General features: G+C 48.7%; 11 protein-coding genes across 11 annotated transcripts; 4 read left to right on the top strand and 7 right to left on the bottom strand.

Annotated features, from left to right (window-relative positions):
- Window positions 1–192: 192 nt before the first annotated feature.
- On the bottom strand, window positions 193–1,584 carry PEX2_102680 (uncharacterized protein; the record flags this gene model as incomplete). The annotated part of the gene is made up of 1 exon (XM_016747538.1): window positions 193–1,584. The coding sequence occupies one exon, from the start codon at window positions 1,582–1,584 to the stop codon at window positions 193–195; it is 1,392 nt and encodes a 463-aa protein (XP_016602086.1).
- Window positions 1,585–2,350: 766 nt separating this feature from the next.
- PEX2_102670 (SCF ubiquitin ligase complex subunit HRT1) lies at window positions 2,351–2,770 on the top strand (the record flags this gene model as incomplete). Its single annotated transcript, XM_016747537.1, has 3 exons — window positions 2,351–2,455; window positions 2,512–2,590; window positions 2,652–2,770. The coding sequence occupies 3 exons, from the start codon at window positions 2,351–2,353 to the stop codon at window positions 2,768–2,770; spliced, it is 303 nt and encodes a 100-aa protein (XP_016602085.1).
- Window positions 2,771–3,149: 379 nt separating this feature from the next.
- PEX2_102660 (signal peptidase complex subunit 1) lies at window positions 3,150–3,590 on the bottom strand (the record flags this gene model as incomplete). Its single annotated transcript, XM_016747536.1, has 3 exons — window positions 3,150–3,347; window positions 3,405–3,464; window positions 3,543–3,590. The coding sequence occupies 3 exons, from the start codon at window positions 3,588–3,590 to the stop codon at window positions 3,150–3,152; spliced, it is 306 nt and encodes a 101-aa protein (XP_016602084.1).
- A 661-nt stretch (window positions 3,591–4,251) lies between these two features.
- PEX2_102650 (homoserine kinase) lies at window positions 4,252–5,465 on the bottom strand (the record flags this gene model as incomplete). Its single annotated transcript, XM_016747535.1, has 3 exons — window positions 4,252–4,596; window positions 4,653–4,951; window positions 5,099–5,465. The coding sequence occupies 3 exons, from the start codon at window positions 5,463–5,465 to the stop codon at window positions 4,252–4,254; spliced, it is 1,011 nt and encodes a 336-aa protein (XP_016602083.1).
- A 1,440-nt stretch (window positions 5,466–6,905) lies between these two features.
- Window positions 6,906–8,846, top strand: PEX2_102640 (magnesium transporter CorA family protein; the record flags this gene model as incomplete). The annotated part of the gene is made up of 1 exon (XM_016747534.1): window positions 6,906–8,846. The coding sequence occupies one exon, from the start codon at window positions 6,906–6,908 to the stop codon at window positions 8,844–8,846; it is 1,941 nt and encodes a 646-aa protein (XP_016602082.1).
- Window positions 8,847–10,597: 1,751 nt separating this feature from the next.
- On the top strand, window positions 10,598–13,724 carry PEX2_102630 (Short-chain dehydrogenase/reductase SDR; the record flags this gene model as incomplete). The annotated part of the gene is made up of 3 exons (XM_016747533.1): window positions 10,598–11,810; window positions 11,870–12,468; window positions 12,825–13,724. 3 exons carry the CDS (start codon window positions 10,598–10,600, stop codon window positions 13,722–13,724), a joined length of 2,712 nt encoding a protein of 903 aa, XP_016602081.1.
- Window positions 13,725–13,780: 56 nt separating this feature from the next.
- On the bottom strand, window positions 13,781–14,440 carry PEX2_102620 (uncharacterized protein; the record flags this gene model as incomplete). The annotated part of the gene is made up of 1 exon (XM_016747532.1): window positions 13,781–14,440. The coding sequence occupies one exon, from the start codon at window positions 14,438–14,440 to the stop codon at window positions 13,781–13,783; it is 660 nt and encodes a 219-aa protein (XP_016602080.1).
- A 520-nt stretch (window positions 14,441–14,960) lies between these two features.
- On the bottom strand, window positions 14,961–16,448 carry PEX2_102610 (splicing factor ESS-2 family protein; the record flags this gene model as incomplete). The annotated part of the gene is made up of 1 exon (XM_016747531.1): window positions 14,961–16,448. The coding sequence occupies one exon, from the start codon at window positions 16,446–16,448 to the stop codon at window positions 14,961–14,963; it is 1,488 nt and encodes a 495-aa protein (XP_016602079.1).
- A 962-nt stretch (window positions 16,449–17,410) lies between these two features.
- PEX2_102600 (uncharacterized protein) lies at window positions 17,411–18,661 on the top strand (the record flags this gene model as incomplete). Its single annotated transcript, XM_016747530.1, has 1 exon — window positions 17,411–18,661. One exon carries the CDS (start codon window positions 17,411–17,413, stop codon window positions 18,659–18,661), a length of 1,251 nt encoding a protein of 416 aa, XP_016602078.1.
- An 876-nt stretch (window positions 18,662–19,537) lies between these two features.
- On the bottom strand, window positions 19,538–21,835 carry PEX2_102590 (uncharacterized protein; the record flags this gene model as incomplete). Its single annotated transcript, XM_016747529.1, has 2 exons — window positions 19,538–21,303; window positions 21,373–21,835. The coding sequence occupies 2 exons, from the start codon at window positions 21,833–21,835 to the stop codon at window positions 19,538–19,540; spliced, it is 2,229 nt and encodes a 742-aa protein (XP_016602077.1).
- Window positions 21,836–25,572: 3,737 nt separating this feature from the next.
- On the bottom strand, window positions 25,573–25,986 carry PEX2_102580 (uncharacterized protein; the record flags this gene model as incomplete). Its single annotated transcript, XM_016747528.1, has 1 exon — window positions 25,573–25,986. One exon carries the CDS (start codon window positions 25,984–25,986, stop codon window positions 25,573–25,575), a length of 414 nt encoding a protein of 137 aa, XP_016602076.1.
- Window positions 25,987–26,132: the final 146 nt, after the last annotated feature.

Raw genomic sequence — 26,132 nt, 5'->3', positions numbered from 1 at the left:
CCAGTCGAGGATGCCCGTATGAACATGATGCAAAAAGAAACAAAGTAAAATCAAACTGAATTTAAGAAATAAGAAAAGCACAAGTGAAAGAAAAAAACGAAAGAAACGGGCCACTCCAACAAAAAGAGAGGAAAGACGAGATCATTGAAAGAATATCATAATCTGACAAGGTGGACAATGGGCCACGGAGAGCTACGCGAAGCTCTGAGTGACCGGAGGTCCCGAGGTATCGAGCTTCAGAACTCGACGAATATCATTCTCAATTTGCCGGGTGTCCACCACCCGAGAAGGAGATGGCGAGTTCAGGGGCAGTTGGAATGACGCCGAGGCATGGCTTGGCTGAGGGGAAGCATAACCAGACCGCTGATTTTGGGAGGTTGCCATGTACGGATTGCCATACGGCGCCGGGGAACTTCCGTTCGAGGCGCTATTCGAGATAGGGCCACGGTACGGGGGCATCGAAGGGGGCGGGACGAGGTCAACCTCACGGCGTAGAGGTGAGTAAGAATGGCCGGGGTATTGGTAGTGGGGACGGCCACTGCTCTGAGGAATCTGCTGCTGTTGCAGCTGATGGGGAGAGAATGAACCATGAGACATGGTCAACTGAGGGCCAGACGAGGTTCGCATGGGAGTGGCATATGGAGGCACATTGGAAGGACGGGGCCCAAATGATCCAGCGTAATCGGGAGAGGCATAAGCCGAGGAAGGCGGCTTCTGCGGGGGTGGATTGAGTAAGAGATGCTTCAACTCCTCGGTCTTGATTCGTCGCTCCTCCTCAGTCATGTCAGAGGACTGAGGGGTACTCGAGGGTCGCAGCGCATTCATACGATCTTGGTAAGAAGGAGCGAAAGAAGGACCGATGTTTGAGTTGCGAGGGTAGTCAGAGTTTCCCATTTCGAATGAAAGCATGCTATCAGGATTGGGGCGCACGGCCCTGGGTTCGGTCTGGGGAGACTGAAGGACCTTGTTCACCTCAGGGCTGCTCGTGGACTTCTGGTCTCTGGCTTGCACAGCAGCCTTGAAAAGGAAATCGAGAGGGGAAGGCTTGTGCTCTTCGGCCTTGAATTGGTTGTTGCGGTTGCGAGGTTTGGACGGAGTCACCTCTGGTTCGGGGTCCACCTCCGCATCGTCACTATCGGTCTCGATGGGTGGGGCCAGATTGGCATCAGGAGCTGACTTAGAGAAGAAGCTAGGAATGGGTAAAGCAGATGGCGCAGGCGATGCATGGAATGTCGGTCCCGCATAGGCTGCGCTCGGCTTTGTCTGAGGAGAGGTGACAGCGGGGTGGGTCGGTGTGTATCGGGGACCGCTATTGTACCCGTTGCTGTGGTATCCAGAGTGCGGGGCAGGTGAAGCCTTGTTCTCTCGGGGTTTTTTGCCTGAGCGCATAGGTTTCTTCTTCGAAGAGTTGAAGTTTGAGGCATCAATCTGGATGATACCGGGGCTCATGTTATGCGGCGGGGATGATGGAGGAGTAGAGAGGAGCGCCGGTTTCTGGGCATGAGGGGTCGTATTCTTCTTCTGAGGGCGACGGTTGTTGCGCGATCCCTTAGGAGTTGGGGGATGAGGAGATTGGGCCGACATGTCGACGGTTGGCTTGAAAAATAGGCAGCCTGTGGAGAGAGGTAAAGAGAAAAGGCAACGCTATGACGAAGCAGTAAAAGGCGAAAGATGCGGAGATTGCAGGAAAATGAGTCAGATCACTGCTCAGCAGGTGTCGACAATATTAAATATGGCAACGCCGGGGGAAGCAGAGAAAGTGACGTGTATCAAACGGAGGGAGTGAAAGCGTCGCAAGTTGAGTCAATCAGATGTCGCTCAAAGGCAAAGATAGACAGTCTATTGAAAGATCTTGTCTATGAAACGGAGAGCGTAACAAAAGTCAAAAACTAAGATCAACTGGAGGCATCTCTAAAGAGGAAAAAAGAAGTGAAGGAAAGGAAGATTGAATCATTGTTGTTGGTTGAAGGGAAAGACCATTGAATGCAGACAAACGGGGAGGGGACCCCGATCTCATCTCGATGACTAAGGACGCCACCTGCTTCACAATATCAAGAACAAACCAAATCAAACAGAACTATCAACTGCTGGACAGGGTCGCATTATTGCATTATTGCGTTGAGTACCTTTGGAGATATCTCTTGTTTTAACTCCCCCCAAAAGGTACCTAATTCGTTCTATCTTGACTCTTTACCTTACAATCACAGCCCATCACCGCCCCAACCTAGTTAGACATCGGAGCCTCACTTACGTCAGTCACAGTTCTGATCCCCCCACCCCAGCTAGCTTCTGTTGTCTCGCGCCAAGCATTTCAAACCGACACCATCCAAATTCCGACGAGAACCTCAATATGGCAGACGTGGAGATGAAGGAAGCCGCTACTGGCTCCTCCAAGGGCAAGGCCGTGGCCAAGGGCTCCGATAATGCCGACAAGAAGAAGTTCGAGGTCAAGAAGGTACACAAGGACCTACTGTTCGCAGCGACTTATGATACTGACTTGTCATTGTTAAGTGGAACGCTGTTGCCCTGTGGGCTTGGGATATCGTCGTTGACAACTGTGCCATTTGCCGAAACCACATCATGGACTTGTGTACGTTGAAACTACCCTTCAAAGCTCTCTTATCTTACAAGCTGACCGACCGACGAAACAGGCATCGAATGCCAGGCCAACCAAGGATCATCAACAACGGAAGAGTGCACTGTTGCCTGGGGTATCTGCAACGTGAGGAACCCCGCATCCACCCCATCCGACCATATGACCATAGGCTAATCATTCCTATTTCTATAGCACGCATTCCACTTCCACTGTATATCGAGATGGCTGAAGACCCGCCAAGTTTGCCCGCTAGACAACCGAGACTGGGAGTTCCAAAAGTATGGCCGGTAAAGAGGGGGCACCGGGGGTTTCAAAGACACTACACGATACAAATTCACGATTTCTGGCTGATGCCGCATGCTCAATGGCTATAACTTTTTTTTTTTTCAAAGACGCTTCTGAATCTTTACGACGGCCTAGGGTTTGGGCGTTCGGACGATTGATATCTCGAGCCGGCTCCATAGTTTCCCATTCTCATATTCCGTAGCAGACAAGAAAGTGCTGCCCAAATGCTTCCAATGATTACTACGCTTGACAATTTCTCAACAATAGCCTATTGCACCTTCACCCCGTCCACAGTTATACCCGGAGTTGCTCTCGCGCTTGGTGAGCCCAGCCATTTCTCTGGGTTACGGTTGTATACCGGCCAGGGTGGGACAACGACGAAAGCTGTAAACAGTGTGCCCGCCAAACCAGTCCATAACATAAGGTGGATGTCCTTGTAGATGTATCCGACGATGAAACTAGCGGCCTGGAGCAGATAATCGTTAGCTCTGGTAACAGAAGACTCAATATCCGTGCAACATACCCCCGAGATAACCAGCAAGATGGTCGACAGTAGCTCTGCTAGACGTTGGCCGTGAAAGTCCTGTTATCGAGATCTTGTTAGCTTGGATCGTCCGCGCAGAGCAATAACAATGAATGGAGACGGTCCGGCGGGGCGTACAATTTGGCCTTCAATGGCATCCTGAATAGGGGCGAGTAATTCATCCATGATTGAAACAATTTAATCAGATTCGAGGTCAACTGGCTGGGTTCGAGGATCCCTTGATCGATGCACGACGGCTTATCGCAATGGTGTCATTTGATTTCTGCCACCTCGGACCGCCTTTATCTCTACATTGTACACGACATTCATGTTAGTTAACTAAGTGCGAAGTACGAAGTACAACCTGCAACATAATGTTAATTCCAAATGGGGTTGCTCCTTGAGAAATTGACCCGATATTAAACTTTAATCATTATGTGTTTGATCATGATTTCATTCGATGTCATCTGCCATCTATCTCTAGAACCAAAAACAGACGGTCCACCCGAGTTGGAGCGCTGCCGATGAGAAGCCGGCCTCAAGAACCTCGGCCTATGATCGTGTACTAGTGTACAAGACCCTGTAAATCCAAACTTAATCCGAAACCAACTTGCCGTGTCGGAAGGCTCACATGCACCCTTCTATGCGAGAAGCAAGGAGCGGTGAGAACGAGATCTTGCATGACCCATGTGGCGGTTAGGGAAGAAATCTTCCTTCCCATATCCAACCAAATACGAGCTCCCCTCGAGTCCCAATGCTCCAATGCTGCGTGCCTGTATGTCAAGCACGGCGAACCGCTGACTCGCAGGCAGCGGTCGTGTTATGACGACAGAAAAAGCGCCGGCATTTAGTTATAGGTGACAGTTGCGCCATCCTGTGCAGGCTCCAGCAGCTTCCATTGGCAAGAGATATCATTGGAAGCGAACTGTGCGATAATGCGGTCAGCAATCTCGGTGAAGCGATCCGTGGCCAGTGCTAGGATGGTAGGTCCTGCACCGGAGAGACAGATTCCCAGCAGACCGGGTTGCGTGGCAGGGGTCATGAATTGAAGAATCTCAGTCAATCCTGGGATCAACGTCTTGCGGTATGGTTGGTGCACTTTATCCTGCATAGCGAGGAAGATCATCTCAGGATCCGGCGGGGAGCTTCCCAAGGCCGCGGGGAGGAGTGCAGCGCGCTGGAGATTGAAGACCTAGTCGGAGATTAGTCTAAGATCGGACAGTTAATCAAATCGGAACATTCACATACCACGTCCGCCCTCGAGTAAGTCTCTGGGAGTACATTACGAGCATTGGCAGTAGGAACCACAAAGTCAGGGATAATGGCAATGGCCTTGATCTCTGGAGCCCAATTGAACTTCCTGTAATGACCAATGGCCATGGGTGGTGCGGGGGGTCTGATACCGGTGTCCACACCACCTGCCGGAGCAGGCAGGACTTCACTGAGGGGGATCTCTTTGCGTGCCACATCCTCGGGCTTAAGCTCATTCAGATAGGTGCCCACGAATCCACCGAAGAGGGAAGCAGCCACGTTATCCGGGTGCCGCTCTGTTCGTATGCGTTAGTAAGATGTACGACATACGACTCATATATATTTTTGCTCCGGAGACTCAAATGAGGGGCACATAAAACACTCCAACCTACCAATCATCAAACAATAATCGAGTAACCGTTCCTTGCTCAAACCCAGCTTACCCACCTCATTGCCCAGCATGACACCGGCGACCACAGCAGTACCAGAGGAACCCAGACCCCGGCCTAACGGGATGGGGTTGACGATATGCACCTTGGTTTCAACGGGGAAGGCCCGCTGATCATGGCATCTGAGGACATACAGGGCTACACGGGTGATCAGATTGACTTCTGGGTCGAGACTGATCTGCTCAACACTCTTGCTTTGGTCCTCATAGGTGATGGCGCAGTTGAAAGGGAGCTGGGATGAGGGTTTGGCCTCGACGGTGACGTGGAGATCCAAGTGAAGGGACAATGCCAGGCCGATCACATCGAAGCCAGGGCCAATGTTGGCAGAGGAGCAAGGGATGCTGATCACAAAGGAAGTCATGATAGAGGTATATGTGTGTTACAAGGGTCCAAACACACAAAGTGTACAAGATCGCTTGATAGTCCGGGATGTGACTCTGAAACTCTTGGCACACCAAAAAATTTGGCCGACGTCGGAAGAAGTGGAGACTTTCTTCTTGTATCGACTCATTGGATATCTTTGCGTTTAATTTGATTTGATTTGATATGATTTGATTTGATTTGTGGCATAGATGTCAGATCCGATTGTATACATTATAGGTGTTTCTTCACTCTATACTCCGGAGTTTTACATTAATGAACATCCATGGATGTTCCACATAGAAAAGGTGAACCATCAGAAAAAGAAAGCATTTTCACCGAGATAAGTTGCTCTAGACTGATATTATTGCGTCTGCCTAACCTGAAGATATCAACAAAGCCGAGGGCGACAAAGCTCCAACGGCGCTTAGATTATGTAGTATGTTGTATGTTGTATATGACTAGGGGGGAATGTAAAAGGTCAAAGCTGCAAAGACGACATTCGGCACAAAAATGCCTCAAAGCGATACTTCTGCATCGGCAGGCAAATTACTCCGTGGTCTAGTCAAGAATAGGCTATTTTATACTCCTCTTTTACTCTTTTACTAGTATAGGTCATTTTTAGTCCTTTATCTGCTAAAACGGGGGGTACCCGCTTGCAAATTTTTTTCCACTGAGCTTTGTCTCTCCCTTTTTCTCGGACATATTAGTTCTAGCCCCCCCACTATTTTTCTTATTTTCTCCTATAACTGTAGCCCCCTGAGGTGCTTTACATTAAAGATCCCTATCGCAAGTCTTTTTGATATCCCGTGGTGACTCTGTGGGCGGCTTCCGGAACCACCTCGGCATCATCGACTCCATTTGGTCTTTGCCACTTCGTTTTATACCTTTTTCCCACTCTTCCCACTTTTCCCACTAAAGTTGACTCCCAACTTTTTTGTGATTTTGAACTAGAATTTTCATTTGATTTGATCTCTGGCAAAGCTCGAGAACTCGAATTTGAACATCAATTGTCATTGAACTTGCCTGCGAACCGTTCGCGCTTCTCGTCTAACAGCAACCCTGGAGCCACCAAGCTCCTCATCCTCCCACTTCTTCAAGTTGGCGGGACTTCGCTACACCAAGGCCTCTCTCCTTCACCCTCTTGCAGGCCCCAAGTTCCGGGTCTTTGGCGGGGGCGACACCAGACCTCCCTAACTGGGTTTCAGGAAAGTCTTTATTGTGGCCGTCAGACGTTAGTCGGTAACGCCAGACCCCCGTGAAGGGTCTGGCTTATGGATGGAGGGCCGTCACCCTTGAACGAACCTCTTACCGGCTTGCGTCTGCTCCGGCCGTCGTGCTATCAAAGAGCAAACATAACTAAACTCAAACTTCCCACAAAAATCTGCCAATCTGGCGCCCTAATCACTTTCGTCGAATTTCCAAATACGGAGAGCTCACCATGTCCGAGTCTCCCAGATCCGAGAGGTACACGTACCTGACTAGGTACAGCACCCCGGTACCCGAACTGGATGATCACCGCCTCCAGATGCAGACGCCTCCACGCATTGAGGCTCCGGTCGAGCGTTCTTGCAGCCCGCGCGATACTACTCAAGGTCCTGAAATGATCGACCGTCCAGACTTGCTCAGTCCACAAGATGCCCGAAGAGACGGTCCAATTCCCCGAGACTTTGAAAATTCCGCGGAAGACGATCGTTCGCTGAATGAGTTGAATGGACTCGGTCGACGATTCTCAATCGACCATAACGGCACCTACCAGACCCCTCGTCGCATCAGCATTGTGAACCCGGATCTCGCTAACGCTTCTTGCGCCTCGTCCGTATCCGCTCGATCATCCTCTCCTCCCAATTCAGTTGAGGCTTTTGCCGACCCGCGTCGCCGTGAGCGCGCCAATACCCTGGATAGCCATGCGCCTCCCGACCTAGAAGCCATCCTGCACCGCACCGTTTCGGGTGGCACCCACAACCGGCGCCCAACTTTCAGCAACGCCAGTGTTATTCGCCCTCAGTTGGGTGATGTGCCATTCGACACGGCAGAGGAGGCTTGCTTCGACGAGCCAGGCCGTATTCCCGTCATCGATTACGAGGAACTCGAGGAGTTTGTGGCTCTGAATCCGAGCACCAAAATCGGCGATGATCGCCGCAAGCACAGCATGAGCTCGCAGAGCAAGAGGCCCCGCGTCTTTTACGACCTCCGCCCTGGTGCCGAAAGCTCGGAGATCGATGCACTTAAAAAGACCGGCTCGTCTGATTCACTGAGTGAAGATGAAAAGAAGGACGCCGAGGCTACAAACGAAAAGGAGCGGGCTAAACCACTCCAGAATACAAACCAGCGCTCTCGCTTTGGATTCTTTTCGTCCGAGTCTCAAAGCACAGTGCATGCTGCTGATTTGGGAGATCTGGTACTCCCTGGCGAAACCTTCCGAGACCTTTTCGAGCTTGGACCTGAGGGAGGTGTGTGGTGGTTGGATGTGGTCAACCCCACCGACGAAGAATTGGGAGCTATCTCCCGGGCTTTCTCTATTCACCCGCTGACAACGGAGGATATTCAAACCCAGGAAGCCCGCGAGAAGGTCGAACTGTTCAAACAGTACTACTTTGTCTGTTTCCGGACCTTCTTCCAAATGGACAAAACCAGCGAGGAATTCCTCGAGCCTGTCAATTTCTACATGGTTGTCTTCCGTGACGGTGTTCTCACTTTCTCCTTTGAGGAGAACCCTCACGCACACAATGTTCGGAAACGTATTGGAAAGCTACGAGACTATGTGTCTCTCAGCAGTGACTGGATATGTTACGCGATGATCGACGACATCGTAGATAGCTTCGGCCCTGTGATTCGAGATGTGGAATTGGAGTCCGAGGCGATCGAAGACCATGTATTCATTGCCCGAGTCGACGATTTTGAATCATTCCTCCCTCGCATTGGAGGCCTGCGCAAGAAGGTCATGAGCTTGATGCGTCTGCTAGGCGGCAAGGCCGATGTCATTCGTGGGTTCTCCAAGCGCTGTAACGAGCAATACTCGGTTACTCCCCGTGGTGATATTGGTCTTTACCTGGGTGATATCCAGGATCACGTCGTGACCATGATGTCGAACTTGGCGCATTTCGAAAAAATGCTCAGCCGGTCTCATACCAATTACTTGGCTCAGCTGAATGTTACCAACTTGGTGTTGGGAAACCACGTCAACAAGGTCCTCAGCAAAGTCACTCTGATTGCCACAATTCTCGTCCCCATGAATCTGATCTGTGGTCTGTTCGGTATGAACGTAGAAGTTCCCGGCGCTCACACAGAAGGATTGGCGTGGTGGTTCGGGATTCTTGGGGTGATGGGGGGTATTGTTGTTGTGAGCATTGCCATAGCTCGCTGGCAGAGGCTGGTTTGATTTTTTTTATTGTTGATTATGTTGACTTGCTATCTTTCCTTGCCTTTGTTTTGTTATTTTGAATTTTGAATGTTACTTCGTTTGTCATCATCTATTTCATCCATTTTTCTCGTTGTTTTTAAATCGCAGCATCTATTCAATAGCATACCATTTTCAGATTCTTCCAAATGACCGGAGTGTAACTTCACTGAAATTTATGTGAACTGCTATTCCAGCCAAAGAGAATTAGAATCATTCAACCTCATACTGGTATCCCTAGGAAGCTTCCTATTTTAGTCTTTGACTGGCTTTCGAGACCTTGCAGCTGATTCATCATATGTCTCGTACACCATATCCATACTTAAAGGCAATCGTTGTACGCAAGTACGGGCGACTAAATATGCCACCGGCTCATAACTCCTCATCATCTCTTTCATCACCGCCTTCTTGAAGCATATACTAACTACTCCCCTGGTTATACCTGGTTATACACAGAAAAATCTCTTGCCCAAAGTATGTCTTTTCCCCCGCCTTCGCATACATTTAAACAGACTAACTAAAAAGACATCTTAAAAGACATGCTAAAAGACCAGCTAGAAAGACTTACTAAAGAGACATTTTAAGGCCCCAAACGCGGGCGACTATTTTTATACGTAACTACAAATAAAGCTTTATATTCAAGACTGAAGACGGTTATCTTCCAAATTAGCCTTTCCGATATGCAGATCATCATAACTCTAAGAACAGAAGGCTTTAATATTACTAATAAATAATTAGTTTCTGGGCCCTGGGTGGGATACACCTTCGCATACTTGTGAAGTGAGAGTGGATCTAAATTACTGCCTGGCAATATTAACAACTGAGAGAGTTATGAACCGGTGGCATATTTAGTCGCCCGTACTCATACACCATATGCTTCCTCGAAGGCCTCGGTCCTCCAAGTTCCACGCTGCCCACTTTCCCGTCCTGACAACGATCAAGTGCATGACCAACTAGACTAGGTGGCGTATCTAAGATGTTAACCTCATCGTCACTCTTACATACCCAGAGCGGAACATGTTCGCTAATTGAACCACCCGGTCCCAACAAGCTGAACGCGTTGAACGCATTGGTCCAATGGGGAAACTAGCTCGCATAGAGCACTGTCATGAACAGCCCAGCCATATGGAACATCATCAGAATCAACGCCAGGATAATCCCCACAAGCGAAATAGAAGGATTTTTCGAGTATGCACCTTTATCATATGTAACGCCCAAAGTGGAACCATACCGAGAGAGACGAAACCTAGAGAACTACTATGAAATAGAGTGCTCTCTTGTTGCGTGGAAGAAACAAGCCATAGGAACTAAATTACGAGGAGCAGGGAAGGTGCAGCCGATGTCATGGCTCTCATCAAAGAGCAACGTAATTTAGGTGCAACACCAGTAAGTGAGAGCCTGAGACAATGAAGTCCTCTTGTAGACTTTCCAACAAGTGCCAGCATTTTGAACTAAGAAGAATTCGCGTTGAGGGAGGTAGGTACATGCCGTCCTACAAGTTGTAGTTATGTTCTGAATAAGGCAGCAAGGCAGCAAATTTGATAAGACCAACATTTTCCACGATAGCCGGCCTCATCCAAACAACGCTCACGTCGACTACATGCAGCCGCTGATTTTACCTCCAGGAAGAGGTTTACAGCTGGTGTATACCACCGCTTGCCCGTGATATCTTTACCCGTCAACTCAAATTCTGCCCATTGGCTGTGCAGCGACACCGTCCCCTCCGTCTTTCCATGCGACGCCAATACAACGCGCTGCAGTGCTATCTTACTGCAACGATTAGCGCAATCTTCCTTTTTTTTGCACTCGCCTGCGACTCGGTCGCTTATGCCGATGCCCTCGATGGTCCGGACACAGAGAACACCTTAAACCTCCCAGGGGTGGTTATCAGCGACGGGGCAGGACTCCCATTTGCGCTGGACTCGTTCAATGGGCTAGAACTTCGTGACAGTGTCGACGAAGATGGCGAGTCAAATGGGCTGGACCTCGTTCGTAGATACCCTAATGCCGCGAAAGCATTGGGCAACAATCAGTTCGCGGAGCCTGGGGCGCTCGCGATCGGCGGTGTCCACTGGTTCTACCTACCCAAATCAGTGGTGAACGGCAAACACGACACCGCAGGCCCCGGTCTTCCTGCATACATAAATGCTACGGAGGCAGATGACGGTGACCCGAGCAATGAGCTACGGAAACGAGACAGGGACTTCTCGAAGCGAGCGACGACGACAGTCTACTTGTCGCTCACGACCTGCCAGAAACCATATACCAACAAAACAAATTCACAAGGCGGATTCCCGCAGCTGCAATTGTATGTGTCGACTTCGGAGGAACTGCAGCAGCCAGGACCGGGCAAAGACGACTCGCTGCAGGATATATACACTGCCGCTGGTGGATATGTGGGCATCACCGTAGACACGGACAGCGACGTCTTCCTCGGTGTCGCAGCGCCTAATTCAACAGAATACACGGGAAGTTACACGTACCAGATCGCAGCATCTATCGATGCCTTTTTCCACAACATCGTGGACGATACACCAAATCTGTTCTTCATCGACGCGGACGTGTCAGCCGCGTTGCTCGTGACGAACAACCTGACCCAGTCTGCGAAAAATTCCACAAATTACAAGCAGTGGATGAATATCGTCCCTCCGTATACCATGTTTGCCCACAACATCAACGATACAGTATTGGAGGGCTTGGAGAAATCGTTCTGCGCTCTCGATACACTTTCGCAGGTTGGCCGAATCAGTAGTTCAACCGAGGTTGGCATGACCAATCGTGGACTTGGGAATAAGCCCAAGGAACAATTTTACATTACTGGACTGAACCAGAGTTCTTCGTACAGCGGTCTTCTAGCAATGGTGGGCAATTCGACCGCGTCCGGGAATGGCATCATTGGCGGCGGCGGCCAGGTATGGCAACCGATGAATTTCACGACCAAAACAGGTGAGCAAACCCAAACAACCCCTACCAAAAAAATTCAGTCCCATCTAACCATACTCCAGACGACAATTGCGCCGTGCTATTCAACCTAACCTTCTGCTCAGAAGTCGCATACGCAGTCCCCTCAAATCCTAAACTAAGTGTCGACAAGCTCCGCACAATCTACGACGACTACGCCACCGCCTTCTACCAAAATTTCACCTATTCCCTCCAACAAGTCCAATGCGAAACAAACGAAGAATCCATGTTCTCCCTCGCTGTTGACTGCGAGGACTGCGCAAAAGCCTACAAACAATGGCTCTGTGGCGTCACAATCCCCCGCTGTGCGGACTACAGTAACACCGCCAGCTACCTGGCTGTTCGGAACGCAGGTCAGGCCTTCATCAATGGCTCTTCTCTGCCAGATGATAGTCCGTACCGTCAATCTGTGGCGTCGAATACATCCCGCAATGCTATCATCGATGAGCAGATCATGCCGGGTCCCTATAAAGAGATCCTGCCCTGTCAGGATATCTGTCATACCCTTGTTAAGAATTGTCCGTCTGCACTTGGATTTGGATGTCCTGAAGGTGCGTGGATGAACTCTTCCTATGGGTATCGGAATTCAGACGGTATTATTACTTGCTCTTATCTTGGGGCTGTGTATTATTTGAGTCTTGGGGTGAGGTTGGGTGTTTGGGGTTGGGTGTTTAGTCTGGTGGTTATGGGGGTTATGTATATGCTGTAGATAGATATGATTGTATACTTGTGATATTTGATATCCTTTGAGCTCCTCATCATCTCGAGTATGAACGAAGTTCTGAGACATGACAACGCAAGTGGGTCACCATGCGGTAGTTTCTTACTCTTTTCGGTCAAAAATAATACAAAACTGCCGCATATACTCCGCTGATTGATTACATATCTTTCCTTGACCCCGACGAAGGTACCCAGGCGGACTATATTTCTTTATATCTTCCTCTTTCTCTAGTTTTCAAAATCTTTTTCATAAATTCTCTTTGAAAACTAAACCTCAAGTTGAACTACTCGATCTCAACAATCATCGCCATGGAATTCGGTCTTCCTCCTACAACTTTTCGCACGGGTGCTACAGCGCTCATCACAGGAGCCGCTTCGGGTATTGGACTTGCCATCGCGCAACGATGCTATTCACACGGAATGAACCTGATACTTCTCGACAATAACGCCGCAGCCCTTTCACAAGCAACAGCGAAGTTCCCTTCCGACGGACGCAATACCACCACCTTAAGTCATATCCTCGATGTCTCATCATTCGAAGCATGGAAACAGTTGGTTCCCAAAATCGAGTCCCTATTCCCAGAGGGTATTGATTTCCTGGTACTCAATGCCGGCGCTGGTATAGCTCCAGCTGGAGACAAGGGGATGTGGGAGGATCCGACATACTTCGACAGGACTTTTGCAATCAACACAATGGGCTACACGAATGGCATCGTTGCTGTTCTCAAAATGGTTACCAAGAACAAAGATGCTGCCCGGGCTATTGTGATGACTGGCTCCAAGCAAGGAATCACGAACCCGCCTAGTAACCCTGCCTATAATGCCTCCAAAGCCGCTGTACGATCCATTGCAGAGCATTTGTCTTTCGATCTAGACAAAGTGGCTCCGAATGTCAGTGTCCATCTGTTGATTCCGGGATGGACTTATACTGGTTTCCACACTGGGAGCTTCAAGGAGAAGCCTGCGGGTGCGTGGACATCTGAGCAGGTGGTTGATTTCATGGTGGAGAAAATGGCAGAGAAGAAATTTTACATTTTGTGTCCGGATAATGAAGTTTCCGAGGAGATAGATCGGAAGAGAATGCTGTGGGCCACTAGCGATATCCTGGAGGGCCGGCCTCCGTTGTCTCGTTGGAGGGAGGAGTGGAAGGAACAAGCCAAGCGTGAGATTGAAGGTTAGACCATACTACTCTTCACTTCTACAACCACAAGACAATCAGTATATGTGATAAAAATTCACCATTCTAACTCTTTCCTCTTCGCCAATTTCACTTCCTTCTTCTCAATCTTCTTCTCATCTTTCGAAACACCTGTCCCGTCTTCAACCCCCCAGTCCCCCCATCTCTCTCTCCAAATCCCAATCTCTTGCTTCCACAAATCCCTTACACAAGGATCACACGAGCTCCCACAGCAATCACCCAGTCCTGGTGGGGGTGGTGGGTCATTGTATGCCCGCTCTCCTGCACGGAGGAGCTGTTTTGTGCGGGTTTTGGTTAAACGGGTCTTGTAGAGAATTTTGTAAAGGGGTGTTTCTTCCGGGGTGTAATATGGCTCTGGAGTTGCTTGTGCACTTGAGTCTGAGGTTGGGGTTTCGATTGATATTTTAGTTGGACTTTTGGTGGTCTCTTTTTCTTTCCCTTTGTCGTTTGAAGATATTGCAGCTGTTGACTCTGAAGACGTGCTCGAGAAAGAGAATGGAGAGAGGAGACTTGAGAGTAGGTTTGCTGGGGAGTATATGGAAGATTTGGATATGTCTTTCCCTTTCTCTTTCTCTTCTTCTGCTGTTGGTGTCTCTGCTGGTGTAGTGATATCCTTGGCCTTGGGGGTATTTTCAGATGCAGTAGCAGAAGTTGATGCCAATGAAGCAGTCTTGCTCTCTGGAGTCTCGATGCTCATTTTGATAGACCAGATATCGAAATCAAATACACGCCAATTGAGTCATATAGAGACTAATTTAGTTTCGGATTGAACCTGTTGCCACGTTAGTGATGTTTTAGAAATTTATATAGAGTAGACTCACAAGTTCTAGGCTGAACCTAAGCTTCTAAAGATCCAATTTTGCAAAGATGTATAATATTTATAGGCATGTCGTTGCAATAAAGAATAAGAAGAACAAGGCCGAAGAAGTGCCGGGACCGGGTAAGAACTGTTTTCGTGCGGTTCCTGTTCGTCCCGATGTCCACCCACTCTATACAACATAGTAGGACTCGGTCTATTTTGCTTGAACTACTATTCTTATAATAATGCCCATACTTGCCAAATCTTGGCTAAAAAAGTGACAGTGCCTCCACTGCCGGTATCTATGATTGTTTCCGAGGATAAATGATATGCAAAAAAAATAAACGCCGTTGGAGTCGATCAACTCCGTGGTATCGTGCAGTTAGAAAATTAAAAAAAGTACAGTCATAAACCACCATCACTTTCGCTTCGGTGTAGGCGTCCAAACATTCCCCAGTCCAGACCTCCTCTCTCCAGACCTCGGCGTTCCCCCAACCTGCTGCAACAGCTTTTGCGCTGCAGGCGTGAGCATCTTTCCCCGTGAATACCCTCCACCAGAGACAGAGCCTACACTAGAGCCGGCTCCAGGCGTAGAACGAAGCCCGAAGTCCACCCGAGGGCTACTAGCAAAGCGCGGCGTCAACGAGACAGGCGTCTTCGTAACACGGGCGGCCTTTTCAGCCCGTTTGTTCCGCGCCACACGATCGACCATGCGGTGATGTAGGGCTTCACGCTTGCGAGTCTCCCCAAGTTGGAAAGGATTGGGCTTTTCAGAGGTCGGACCGAGGAGGCGCCAGTCGACTTCCGTGTCGTCGGTTCTGGAGCTGGAGCCATAGGTGAATTCAGGCTCGGGCTCGTCTTCGTCGACAAAGGCGTATCCGTTAACCCTCGGGGTTTCGCTTCCTGCAAAGGCAGATGCGGCTTCAGACTCGCTGAGACGTGGTCGGCCGGCGATGGCGTCTTGGATAGCGGATAGTGAGGGTGAAGGGGGCACGGCGCTGGCGGCGTCTGCTGCTGCCGCGGCATGTGGGTCCAGGAGTCTGGTATTTTGGTAGAGAGTTCGCTTGGGCCCTGCTCGGGATGTAATTTCTGCTTTTTGTGGGAGTGTCTCGTGGGTATCCTCCACCGAGGAAGGGAGGAACATGAGGGTGTTGTCTGGGCGGCTTTTCCATGTGTCTGGATTTGCGGGGCGGGCATCCAGATCTGTTTTTATGGCGGGTTGGGCGTGTTCATCGCGTTTAATAAGGCCCATTTGTGGGTTTCCGCCTTGAGCTGTGATGCGCTTGATTTCTTGTTGATGGTGTGCGATTTGTCGGGCCGAGGGGATTTTGTTCCCGCTCCAAAGCCAGCGATATTTCTCCCGTCGCTTCTCATTCTGCTTGTCGAGGACTTTATTGAAGGACTCGTTGTCTTCGCTGGTATACTTTGCTTGGAAGGCGATCAGTCCCATATTTGATACGTCGGGGATATTCCGGTCTGGTGTTTCAGTTGCTGATGTGGAAGTCGATACGACAGACATGGGGGTATCACCTCCCCAGCCATGCGGAGTGTCCCCGGGCTGTCCGGCCGGGAAATGCTGTGGTGTGCTCGGAACCGACGCATAGTCTGACTTTCGCCTTGCATTCGACCCTGGGGTGGGCGTGCGCATGACGCCTGCTAACTTCTTCTTGGAGCTTGCAATCCATGCTTTGTCCTTCGATTCAAGAGCTTCCAGATACTCTTGTTTGATCTGTGTCTCGAGCAAGCCCGGAAAGAAGTCACGGGCGATAATGTGGGACAAAGTGTTGGTGTAGATGTCTTCATCAAGGACGGTCGCGGGGCGTTTGATTCGCTTTGGGGGCGGAGGAGGAGGCATAAGCTGGCCAGCAGATTGCTTGACCAGCTCCCGCGAGGAAGGAGACGCCATGTTTGTAGAGCAGAGGCTTGAAGAGAGAATAAGGAAATTTGAAATGAGAGGTCCACGGATGAGTTGGTGGCGATAAGATAGCGGGTCATATGATTTTGATCTAACCGCTTTAGGCAAGCATACGCCACTATATTGTATTGTATCATAAGCTATGTAGTATACCTAGGTATGCATATAGCTCTAGACGCGATATTTCCAAGTACAAATGTGTAGCCTTGATTGTCGAAATCTTGGTATTGACTCAATCGTGAACCCGTATAGTCAGGGTCTGTTATTGTTTGCTCGGTCCTCATGATGAGATGGAGGGCATGTAGGTGAACAGCCCTGAACCTTGGAAGGGTTGTTGGAACAGTAATCTCTCGAGGCTGAAAGGTTTCAACCTCGGAAATCCGCTGACTAAACTTCGACAAGTTAGAATCCCCAGGGCTCAGACCTTGGGAGCCATCAGGGTATTTGTACATTTCCAGGGCGCTCAAGTGGCGTTGATCTTTAATAGGAGATAAAGATGACTTGGAAAGCCATGAAGCGCCTAATATCCGATGAATATGTTTATTGTTACAATAACTACGTGATAGAGGATAGAGTGTGTATATCCAAACCTGTCTTTCTTTTCCAGACGTCGGAGCCCTCTTTCTCTCTCCACGTCAGAAAGACTAAAATAGAGAATATGTATGATACAAGAAATCATTTTATAGATGCATATGCATAGGTGTATTCTATGGATATACTCCTACCATTCATGTTCTCCGTAGATAGATATGGATTTAATAGAGTTCAAACGTAACCTTCATATCGTGTTAAGCCCCTTCGGGACTTCAACCTCATCATCTTTACTCATGACCTGATTTATCAATTCCTTTGCAACTTTGGAAGTCTCTTCTTCCCATTTATATCTTCCAAACTGCTCATATCTCTTCATTCATATATTTTACAATCATTTCCCACTCAAGGATCTATACATGATGTTGCTTTCGATGAAAGAAAATCCCCTAGGTATCGACCAAGTTCTCAAGACCACTCCTACTATACCTCCCTGGACCAGAGATATATACCAGTATCTTGAACCTAAATCTGTTACCTATCCTATCCCGAAAGTTCTAGAACCGGATTTACTAGACATCCTCCCTGTTGAGCTATTGCTATCAATAGCAGATGTTCTCCCTCTTGAAGATATTTACTGCTTCTCGCTTTGCAACCGTCGACTTCTCACAATATTCGGGAGTCGGACGAAGCACCGATCCCTGGAACGAAAGGCCCGGTTGTCTTTCTTACATCGACTCGAATATGATCACCCACGATACTTAACTTGCGATGACTGCTTGATCCTTCATGACTTGAACCGTATATCAGAGCCCTTTGGGCTATCATACCCGACACATATCTACCCGCCTCCCCTAGACTGCCTTGCGCCTGCCTCTGAATATAAGCCACGCGAATGTTTGTGGATGATTATCCATAACCAGTCTAGTATCTGGTCTCATTACAGGCTTCGGTTTTCTCATCTTCACCTTGCTATGAGACGATTCTACCGCGGTCCTCAATATGGGATTAGCACAGATGCGCTGTCCTTCACCGAAGTAGCAAATGACTTTCTCTGGGGAGACAGAGTCTTCAGACCGACTACTTTGTTTTCGGTTGAGGCACAGATATGCCCTAATCCACCGAGCTTGTACCTACGAATTCAGGATATCATGTCAATGGGAAATGTACGCCAACTAATCGACGACGGATACTATTGTGAAGCGGAACAAAATTACTTCGCAAATTTGCGAATTTGCAAACACGAATCAAAGTCATTTTGGATGCAGGATATTCCTCTCGATAAATATCCAGCCCACGAGTATTTCAACTGCGACCATTGCAATACCGACTGTGAGATTGAATTGTTCGAAAACAGACCAAATGGTCATATCACTATAGTGATGACAAGATACATCAACCTGGGGGCTGGTCTCAGCCCATACGATCCCCGATGGAGAGTTAACCTATGGAGTCACTGGGAAGAGCCTGAAGTTTGGAAACTAAACCTGGAATACGTGGACTCGAGTCCTCGACATACATTTGAAGCCCTTACCGATACCTCGCTCGAAGATTTGACTTCTCGCAATCTATCCTACCTCGAAGACGAGCGATATCAAACTACTATGGTACGAATTCCTGGGGATGTCCCTCCTTCCTGGGCTCTGTGGAATGGGGCAGCTATGAATTTGTGAGTTTTTGGTGATATATGGCCTTGGTTTTGGCGATCAGATGGATGAAACAGAAGACATGTGCCAGTCGTGGCTTGGATGTGTTGTACTAAATGATTTCAATCACATTTTTATCTTTCCATTTTTATCTTTCCAACAAACAACCTTCTGCATGACTTTCTACATGACTAGCCTTAATATCTTTCCTAAAGTACATTCTTACGGTGTCTTCATTTATATCGTCCCTTTGACTGAGCGGAGATAATATACACAGATTTGCAAGTTTTCAAGTCTCGTCCCAAGGACGTTGCAACGGCGACCGACCTTCAAAGACAGCGCACTGATCTTATAACAAAAAGGCGTATAACAATACAAAGTATGATGAACTATACATGTTCTTCCTCACTCTACACATATATTTGCAAAGTCATGCCAACGAATGGTATTGGAGCAATGAGCTCCTCTATAAGAATCAAAGTCTATAACAAGGCAAAAGAAAAGAGGCTAGCGAATGACCCAAAAACGAATTCCAAAATTCTTCCAAAAAGATCCTTTTCCTTTTCCTCTTTTTCTCTTTTCCCAAATCGCCCTTCCAAGACACCAGGCCGGTAAAAATTCGCTATCGCTGAGAAATGCATCGAGGTGAAAGATTGCCCACAGCTGAAACACGCATCACAGAACACAAAAAGAAAAACATATGGCTCACAGGCAAAGACAAGACAAGTTAAACATAAAAACAGAGACACTAGGAAAACACAGATCGTGGACTCGTTGAGAGAGGGTTGAGGGAGGGGTCTATCGGATGACAAAGCGAGAGATGTGAGATAGATATGCAAGGGGTGAAAAAAAAAAGGAAAATATCAACACAAAATAGGGGGTTGATGATAACGATAGTGACACTCAATGAGCGGTTGTTGGGAAGAGAGAGTAAGATGGCGAGCGAGCCTTCCTCCGGTTGGGGTTTCTGGGAGGAACAGGAGGTAAAGGAGCCTCGAATTTGATCGGGTGAGAATCACCCTCTGAAATGGACTTGGCACGGTCATGGAGCGACACGGTGAGATCCGCGGCCTCAAGACTCGTGCTGCTGCCATTCTGGAGGAAGTGTGTCTCGGCCAGACTCTTGGTCTGGCGGTGGTGGGAGGATGATGTGGGGCGGGTGAGTGTCTCACCAGCTGTCATGCGGTCCGTTGGCATGAGCTCGCGGCTGCTGGACAAGCTGTGGATGAGCTCTGGGACGCTGTTCGTCGTCGAGACGGAGGAGCGGTGCTTGCGCACGATGGAGGCTGCGCGAGAGAGCATCAGGCTCTCTTGCGAATTGCACTTGCTTATCGGGGAGAAGCTGCTGCGTGGGGAGATGGGGCCCATCATGCCCTGCGAGAAGGGGAAGTGGCGGTCTGATTCGCCATCAGTCGTCATGTACTCCTCGTACAAGGGTTCGTGGGAGATTTGTTTCCCCATTGATGGGAGGATCGAGGAACTGACGGGATGGAAGTAGTCTGCGTCCCGCACGATGAACTCCTCCTCATAGTCTGCGGTTGCGGGGGTGGGGGCTGAGTGGGAGGGCATCGACTGGGCTGGGCTGGGGTCCAGGTCGGGGGTTGGTAGGGCGGAGGTGCTCAGTGGGCTCGGCTGGAGCTGTCGGGTTCTCGGGGCGAGCCATGGGCCCTCGCTGCTGGCTACACCGACTGGAGGACGTCCTTCGTCCAGGGATGTGCGAGTCCAGTCGAAGTTGGAGGTGGACTCGGCAGCGTGCTCATAGCAGTAGTCGATGTCTGCGTCCCACGAGTCATACAATTCATCCTCGTATGAAAATCGGTGCAGACTGGCGATCGGCTCGGGTGGTGTGACCTCCACCTGGGCGCGAGGGGTTTCCGTGTCCTGAAGATCTTGAGGCAGAGTCGGCGAGCCCAACGCCTCCGAGAACTTCCGGGAGAGCTCCTCGGCCACATCGATCGACATTGGAGCGTGACGCTCGCTGGTGTTGAGCGACTGAGTATTGGCTGGAGGTGGGCTGATTTGGGAAGTTGAGCGAGAATGGGGGCCTCCCATGCTGGATTCAGAGCTGTGCCAATACCGGGTTCCTTCCTCTTCCTCGGGAACATCTTCCAAATCATAGTGACTGCTAATGGACGAGGTCCTGGTGCTGTCACCTTCGGGGCTGAAAAACCGGGTTGGCTGCGCTGATTGGACACACTCCGGGTATGTAATCGCAGTGGACAAGCCCAGAATCTCGTCAATGGCACGGGGTGCTGGCTCAGCAGTCTCAGGTGGGGGGGTCTCCGGCACAGCAGGAGGTGGGGGAGTGGTGGGGCAGGACCGGGGATATCTGGAAACTGGCCGCGAGAAGTTCTCGTTGACGCGAGATTCTCTGCGTGCGTGGTGCCGGTGTGTTTTTGGAGAAGTTGGCGGGCTTACACTGGGCACATCCACCGTGGTGGCAGTTCCAAGCGAGCGCAGGTCATCGCTGGAGAAATTCCGGAAATGAATATCCTCGGCGCGGATACCTTTCAGATCGGTCTGGGGCCGTTGGGATGCTCGGATGGCCGAGAACTCGGTGACGAGATCGTTCTCGCGAGTTTGATCCAAAGCCTGGAACTGCGAGGGGTTGGTATGAGTCAAGTGGTGGAAGTCGAAAGGATCGGAAATAATGCTTTTCATACGCTCGCCTATATCGATTGTCGAGGGTCAATTGAGTCCAGAGTTTCAGCTGTCAGCTGAGTGGCTGGCACACTTACTGTGATCGGTATGGCGGGCGCGACGACCAAACATCTCCCTTTCAGGCCGGGCCTTCTCACGATCGGCCTCGTCTTCCTCGTCCAGCGTGGCGACGATGTTGATCTTGCTACCCTGTCGACGCAGGATGCGGCTTCCCCGCGCCAAAAGGGACCGGGCGGACTTGTCCTGCTTATCGGAGCGCAGCCCCAATGACGAGCCGGTTCGGTCGTCAGAAGCAATTGAACTATCTGTGGAGGTCATGGAAGAACCCGGTGAGCGGCGTGAAGAAGTCGAGGTGGTAGTATTGCTTCTTGAACGACCGCTAAAGACAGAGAGACGCTTAGGGCTTTGGGAGTGGGCAATGGACTTGGAGCGGATATGTGCGGCGTGTTCAGGTTGCTCGTTGGACGAGTTCGTGGACGGACGGTCACTGCCGTCGTCGTTGTCCCAGGCTTTAGCCATTGGGGGTGGAAAGGTCGACATGGTGGGAAGTGAAAGAGAGAAACTACACCATGATAAGAACGGAATCTGGAGATCTCCGCCGTCTACAACATAAAGGAGCGAAAGTGGAAAGGAACGGTTCTCGAGTGGAACAAGAAGAGGTCGTGCCGATGATAATAAATTAATAGAATACTCGATGACGGGGGTAATACAAGACACGGAGTGGTAGTGGAGCCGCGTTCAGGGGTATTTATGGTATTGACTTTTGTTTTTTCTTTTCTTTCTTTTCTTTTCCATTATTAGTATATGATGTTATACTCCGTAGTTATACTACTCTCCTATATTTGGTCTATTTGTGATATTTCTGTTATGTGTTCTATTTATTCCTATTACTCCCTTTGTTTGAATTAGAGCTGTTCCACTATGCACTCAGCCGAATTGATATTTTCTATTGATCATATTCCGTACACAAACAATCCAAAAAATGAGAGACAAAAAATATAGCAAATACAATATACACGGGATAGTAACATTGAACCAAGGTACCTCTCCATGTAAAAAGGACGGGAATTCCCAGCGTCACGGAGCCGATACCTAACTGCCTTAGTGGCATAGGCATCGAGCCAGGGGGTTGGTCCTGATCGTGCTGGAGACCCGCGTGTGGGGTAGAAGAGGAAAGAAGCTATTCCCTGTTGAGCAAGTATCAGCCTTCCGATACGCCCCGTTTTGACATTTTAGTTTTATTTTTATTTGGTTCCTTTACCAAAGGTCCCATGGTTCTAAGGTTTACCGTTAGCTTTGACCCGTGGACACGGGAGAGAGGGGGACACACGATACACGCGATCTGGCTTATAGATTGGTACTACAGTACTCTCCATACATACATATTATCCTAGTAGCAGCCAATGTCATTGGGCAAGATATTCAATTGAAATACCCAATGGCAATGTTAAAACAGCTCCATATTTTACACTAAATTCCTTACATCCCAAGGTAGCAAAGTTAGGAGCCCAGACTCAAGTGGAGAGGGGAGAGAGACAAGCCCTTATCACGATAAGTTGGGGCGCACACAAGAACCGTGGGTGTGTGTTCCCTCATTTTCGAATGCTCCCTTACAACATCCATGAATGGTCTTAAATTGTGGTACATTCTATGTTTCTGATTTATTTGATTCTCTAATATCCCGAGGTCCCTTTCAAGGTTTCTAACTATTTCTTACCTTGCGTGAAGTCTGAGATGAGAAACGCCTCTTCCCTTCCCCGCGTATAGCGGAGCCTCGGTTCAACGGTTTTCATCACAGCATCCGGCCCTAAAACTGATTGAAAACATAGGGCTTAGAAAACAGTCTCAGATCCAAATCTACTTTTCGGGATCCGGCAGTGGGGTTCAGAAGTCCATAATAACATTGTATTACAGAGGGAATTAAAAATGGTATTATAGCTATTATAGCCTAGGTATACATGTGCTACGGCAATTCTCCAGTTTCTCTAGTTCAAACTAAACATCCCTGTAAAAAACCAAGGTGGAAAGGCAAGGATCTCCATGCGAGTTTGTTCCTGTGATCCTACCTAGCTGTAGGGGCTGTTCACTTAGTACCTCCTCCGTACAAGCCTCGGGGAGTGCCGATCTCCTATCTCATGCAAATTAAGAACCCTTTGTTTTATATTTAAATATTTATATTTTTTTTAAAAAAAGGGGAAAAAAGCACAATGTATCAGACTACATACATACAAACTTCACACTGCGTCGGGGATGTAAGATGAAGCTGAAGAATGTGAGTACCCGGAAGTCACCGCTCCCTTACGTTTTACCAGTCGGGGAGTTGCATTGTCTCAGGGCGGGGTATATTGTGCCTGGTATGTGCATATTATCACCTTGGTCGTACGGCATAGAATTGATTTGTTAGTACTTCGTATACATCCTGATATGGACATACTTCCTTTTTACCGTTGGGGTGACTCGTCACATACATATTCTAATATTCACTTGGGTCTATACAACATATGTTGTAGTCAACAGCCAGCTTCCTATCTGGTGTGAAAGTGGACCTTGACCTGCAGCTAGCACGATTCGAAACAAGGGAGAAACCCGGGAAAAGGAAGAGGTGTCTCGTTCTATTTCAGAGTCGAATATACCGCTAGTTGGGTAGTGTGTATTGAAGTTGTAAAGTGGATTCTTGATGATCTCGCAGTCTAGAACATTATCTCTGTAATGAGAACTCTGTTCCTAAGTTATACATATTGTACCTGCGTTGTGCGGCAATTGATATTCTTAATTATTTACTTACTTGGTACTGTTGTCCCCTTTTAGCAGGTCCGACTAACAAGCACGTTCCCCATCTCCACCGGCCGTTCGCATTTTCGCGTCTATGATCGTCATCGAGCACCGGACGGAGTACGGAGTACGTGTTTATCTCATAGGCCCAAGCGTCCCCGGCGTTCTTCCTCAGCTCAGATCTGTGTCAGGAATATGCCCCGAAATTGGAGTGTCGCCAACTGTCAGATCTCTTCTTTGCTTTTTTTGTGTGGCATTTTTGGAACAAAGATGGAAGATCAAATAGAGTAGGAGACTCTCAGAGTATAATGTAAATTCGGTTTAAAGATGGATCAAGCCCTCAAAAATTAGAAATGGGGCTAAATACTATAATATAAGTAAGATGTACTCCATATTCCGTGCTCCGTAGGTATAATGAAGATACAACATAGGGAATAGAATAGCGCAACACAAGGTTTGAAGCGACACGTTCTAGAATGAAACGAATACCCATCTTCTTTCACATGGTTCACCTATCACGAAGACGTTCCTGTTCATACTTCCCGAGGATCGACAGATCTAATTCCCCTGAAACAATATGGAAGCTGGTCCCCGAGGTCGGTAGTTATGTACGGACTATTCCATACTCCATACCTTTAAAGTCAGTTGCAATGTGTTCTTCCGTCATTTTCCCGAGGTTCGACAGTGACCGTAAATTCCACAGTTGTATGTTATTGTTTAGTATCGCGTAACGCGCTATCATAACCTGAGCACAATCCAACGATCGCCTATCTGGGTAAAATACATCTGCGCCCGTTAAAACTATGTTTGTATCATGTGGAGAATAGATTAATCTAATATTGTAACTATAGGGGCGATTGACACCTGCTAGCTTATTGAGGCTGAATCCTTCAAATCATATTCCATTCCATTGGAGATAGGCGCGCTGATTGTCGATATTGAATGCTACTCCGTACTATGTGCGACGACCCCGGTGCCCGGTCCTGATGTAACCTGGCATTGACCATTGAACTAGGTACTACATGAAAGGGCATGGTAGGGATTATAGCTATGTTGATGGTACTCTGGACAGGGGGCTCCTTTCACGTTGCAAGGCATATTTGTGATACATGGGATTGGGCTCTCCGGAACGACCAAATAGTAGGCAAACAAATGGGAGACTATTGGAAATAATCGACTACCTTTCTTGCTTTGTGTACTCTGCACTTCATACATCATATTCAAAGGAATTGGCAATGTGGGAATATTGAAATATTGAAGCCTAGAATTTTGATTTCCAGGCACTAAAGCTCATTAAGATTAAAAGTAGTATCAAGCCAACATCCTTAACGCCGGTTCTTTGTCTTTCAAGTCCCAAAACTTAACGAAGTCCACCCAATTCTAAGTTGCATATTAGCTTTGCTCTTCCGGAGACAATGAAATGCCCACAACTAGATCATGAGATCTAGATAGTCCATTTTAGGGTGGGTTATCTGCCTTCTTACCGTAAGCACGCCGTGGTTACTTCACTTGGCAACTCCAACGGTCTCGTCGCCGCCGACATTGACAGCGGCACCAATCTTGCCAATAACATCAGAGCCAGAGTCATCACCGCCGCCACCGTCGCGCTTGAGATTGAGAACACCGACAGTCTTATCACCGCCAACGTTGGCAGCGACACCAAGATCACCGATGACATCCTCAGTATCACGCTTGAAACCAAGAACACCGACGGTCTTATCACCGCCGACGTTAGCAGCGACACCAAGATCACCGATGACATCCTCGGTATCACGCTTAAAACCGAGAACACCGACAGTCTTATCGCCGCCCACGTTGGCAGCGATTCCAAGATTGCCGATTACATCGTTCTGGCTGGGGACGGGAACAGCGAGTACCGTTACCGCCAAGAGCACGGGAGCGAAGATATTGTAGTGCATTTTGATATAAGTTCGAACTAGAGTGGTTGTTAGAGCACTACTTGAGCTGGGCTCTGGTAGGTCTGTGCTCACCGAGACAGGAGCAAGTGAATTTGATCCGGATTGTTTTATCACTGGACTTAGAGTAGACAGAAGACAAGGAAGAA

This window comes from Penicillium expansum (genome assembly GCF_000769745.1).
Source record: "Penicillium expansum strain MD-8 chromosome Unknown contig359, whole genome shotgun sequence".
In the NCBI taxonomy this organism is placed as follows: Eukaryota; Fungi; Ascomycota; class Eurotiomycetes; order Eurotiales; family Aspergillaceae; genus Penicillium; species Penicillium expansum.
The sequence above is the reverse complement of the archived record's forward strand: the minus strand, read 5'-3'. Positions and strand labels throughout refer to the sequence as shown.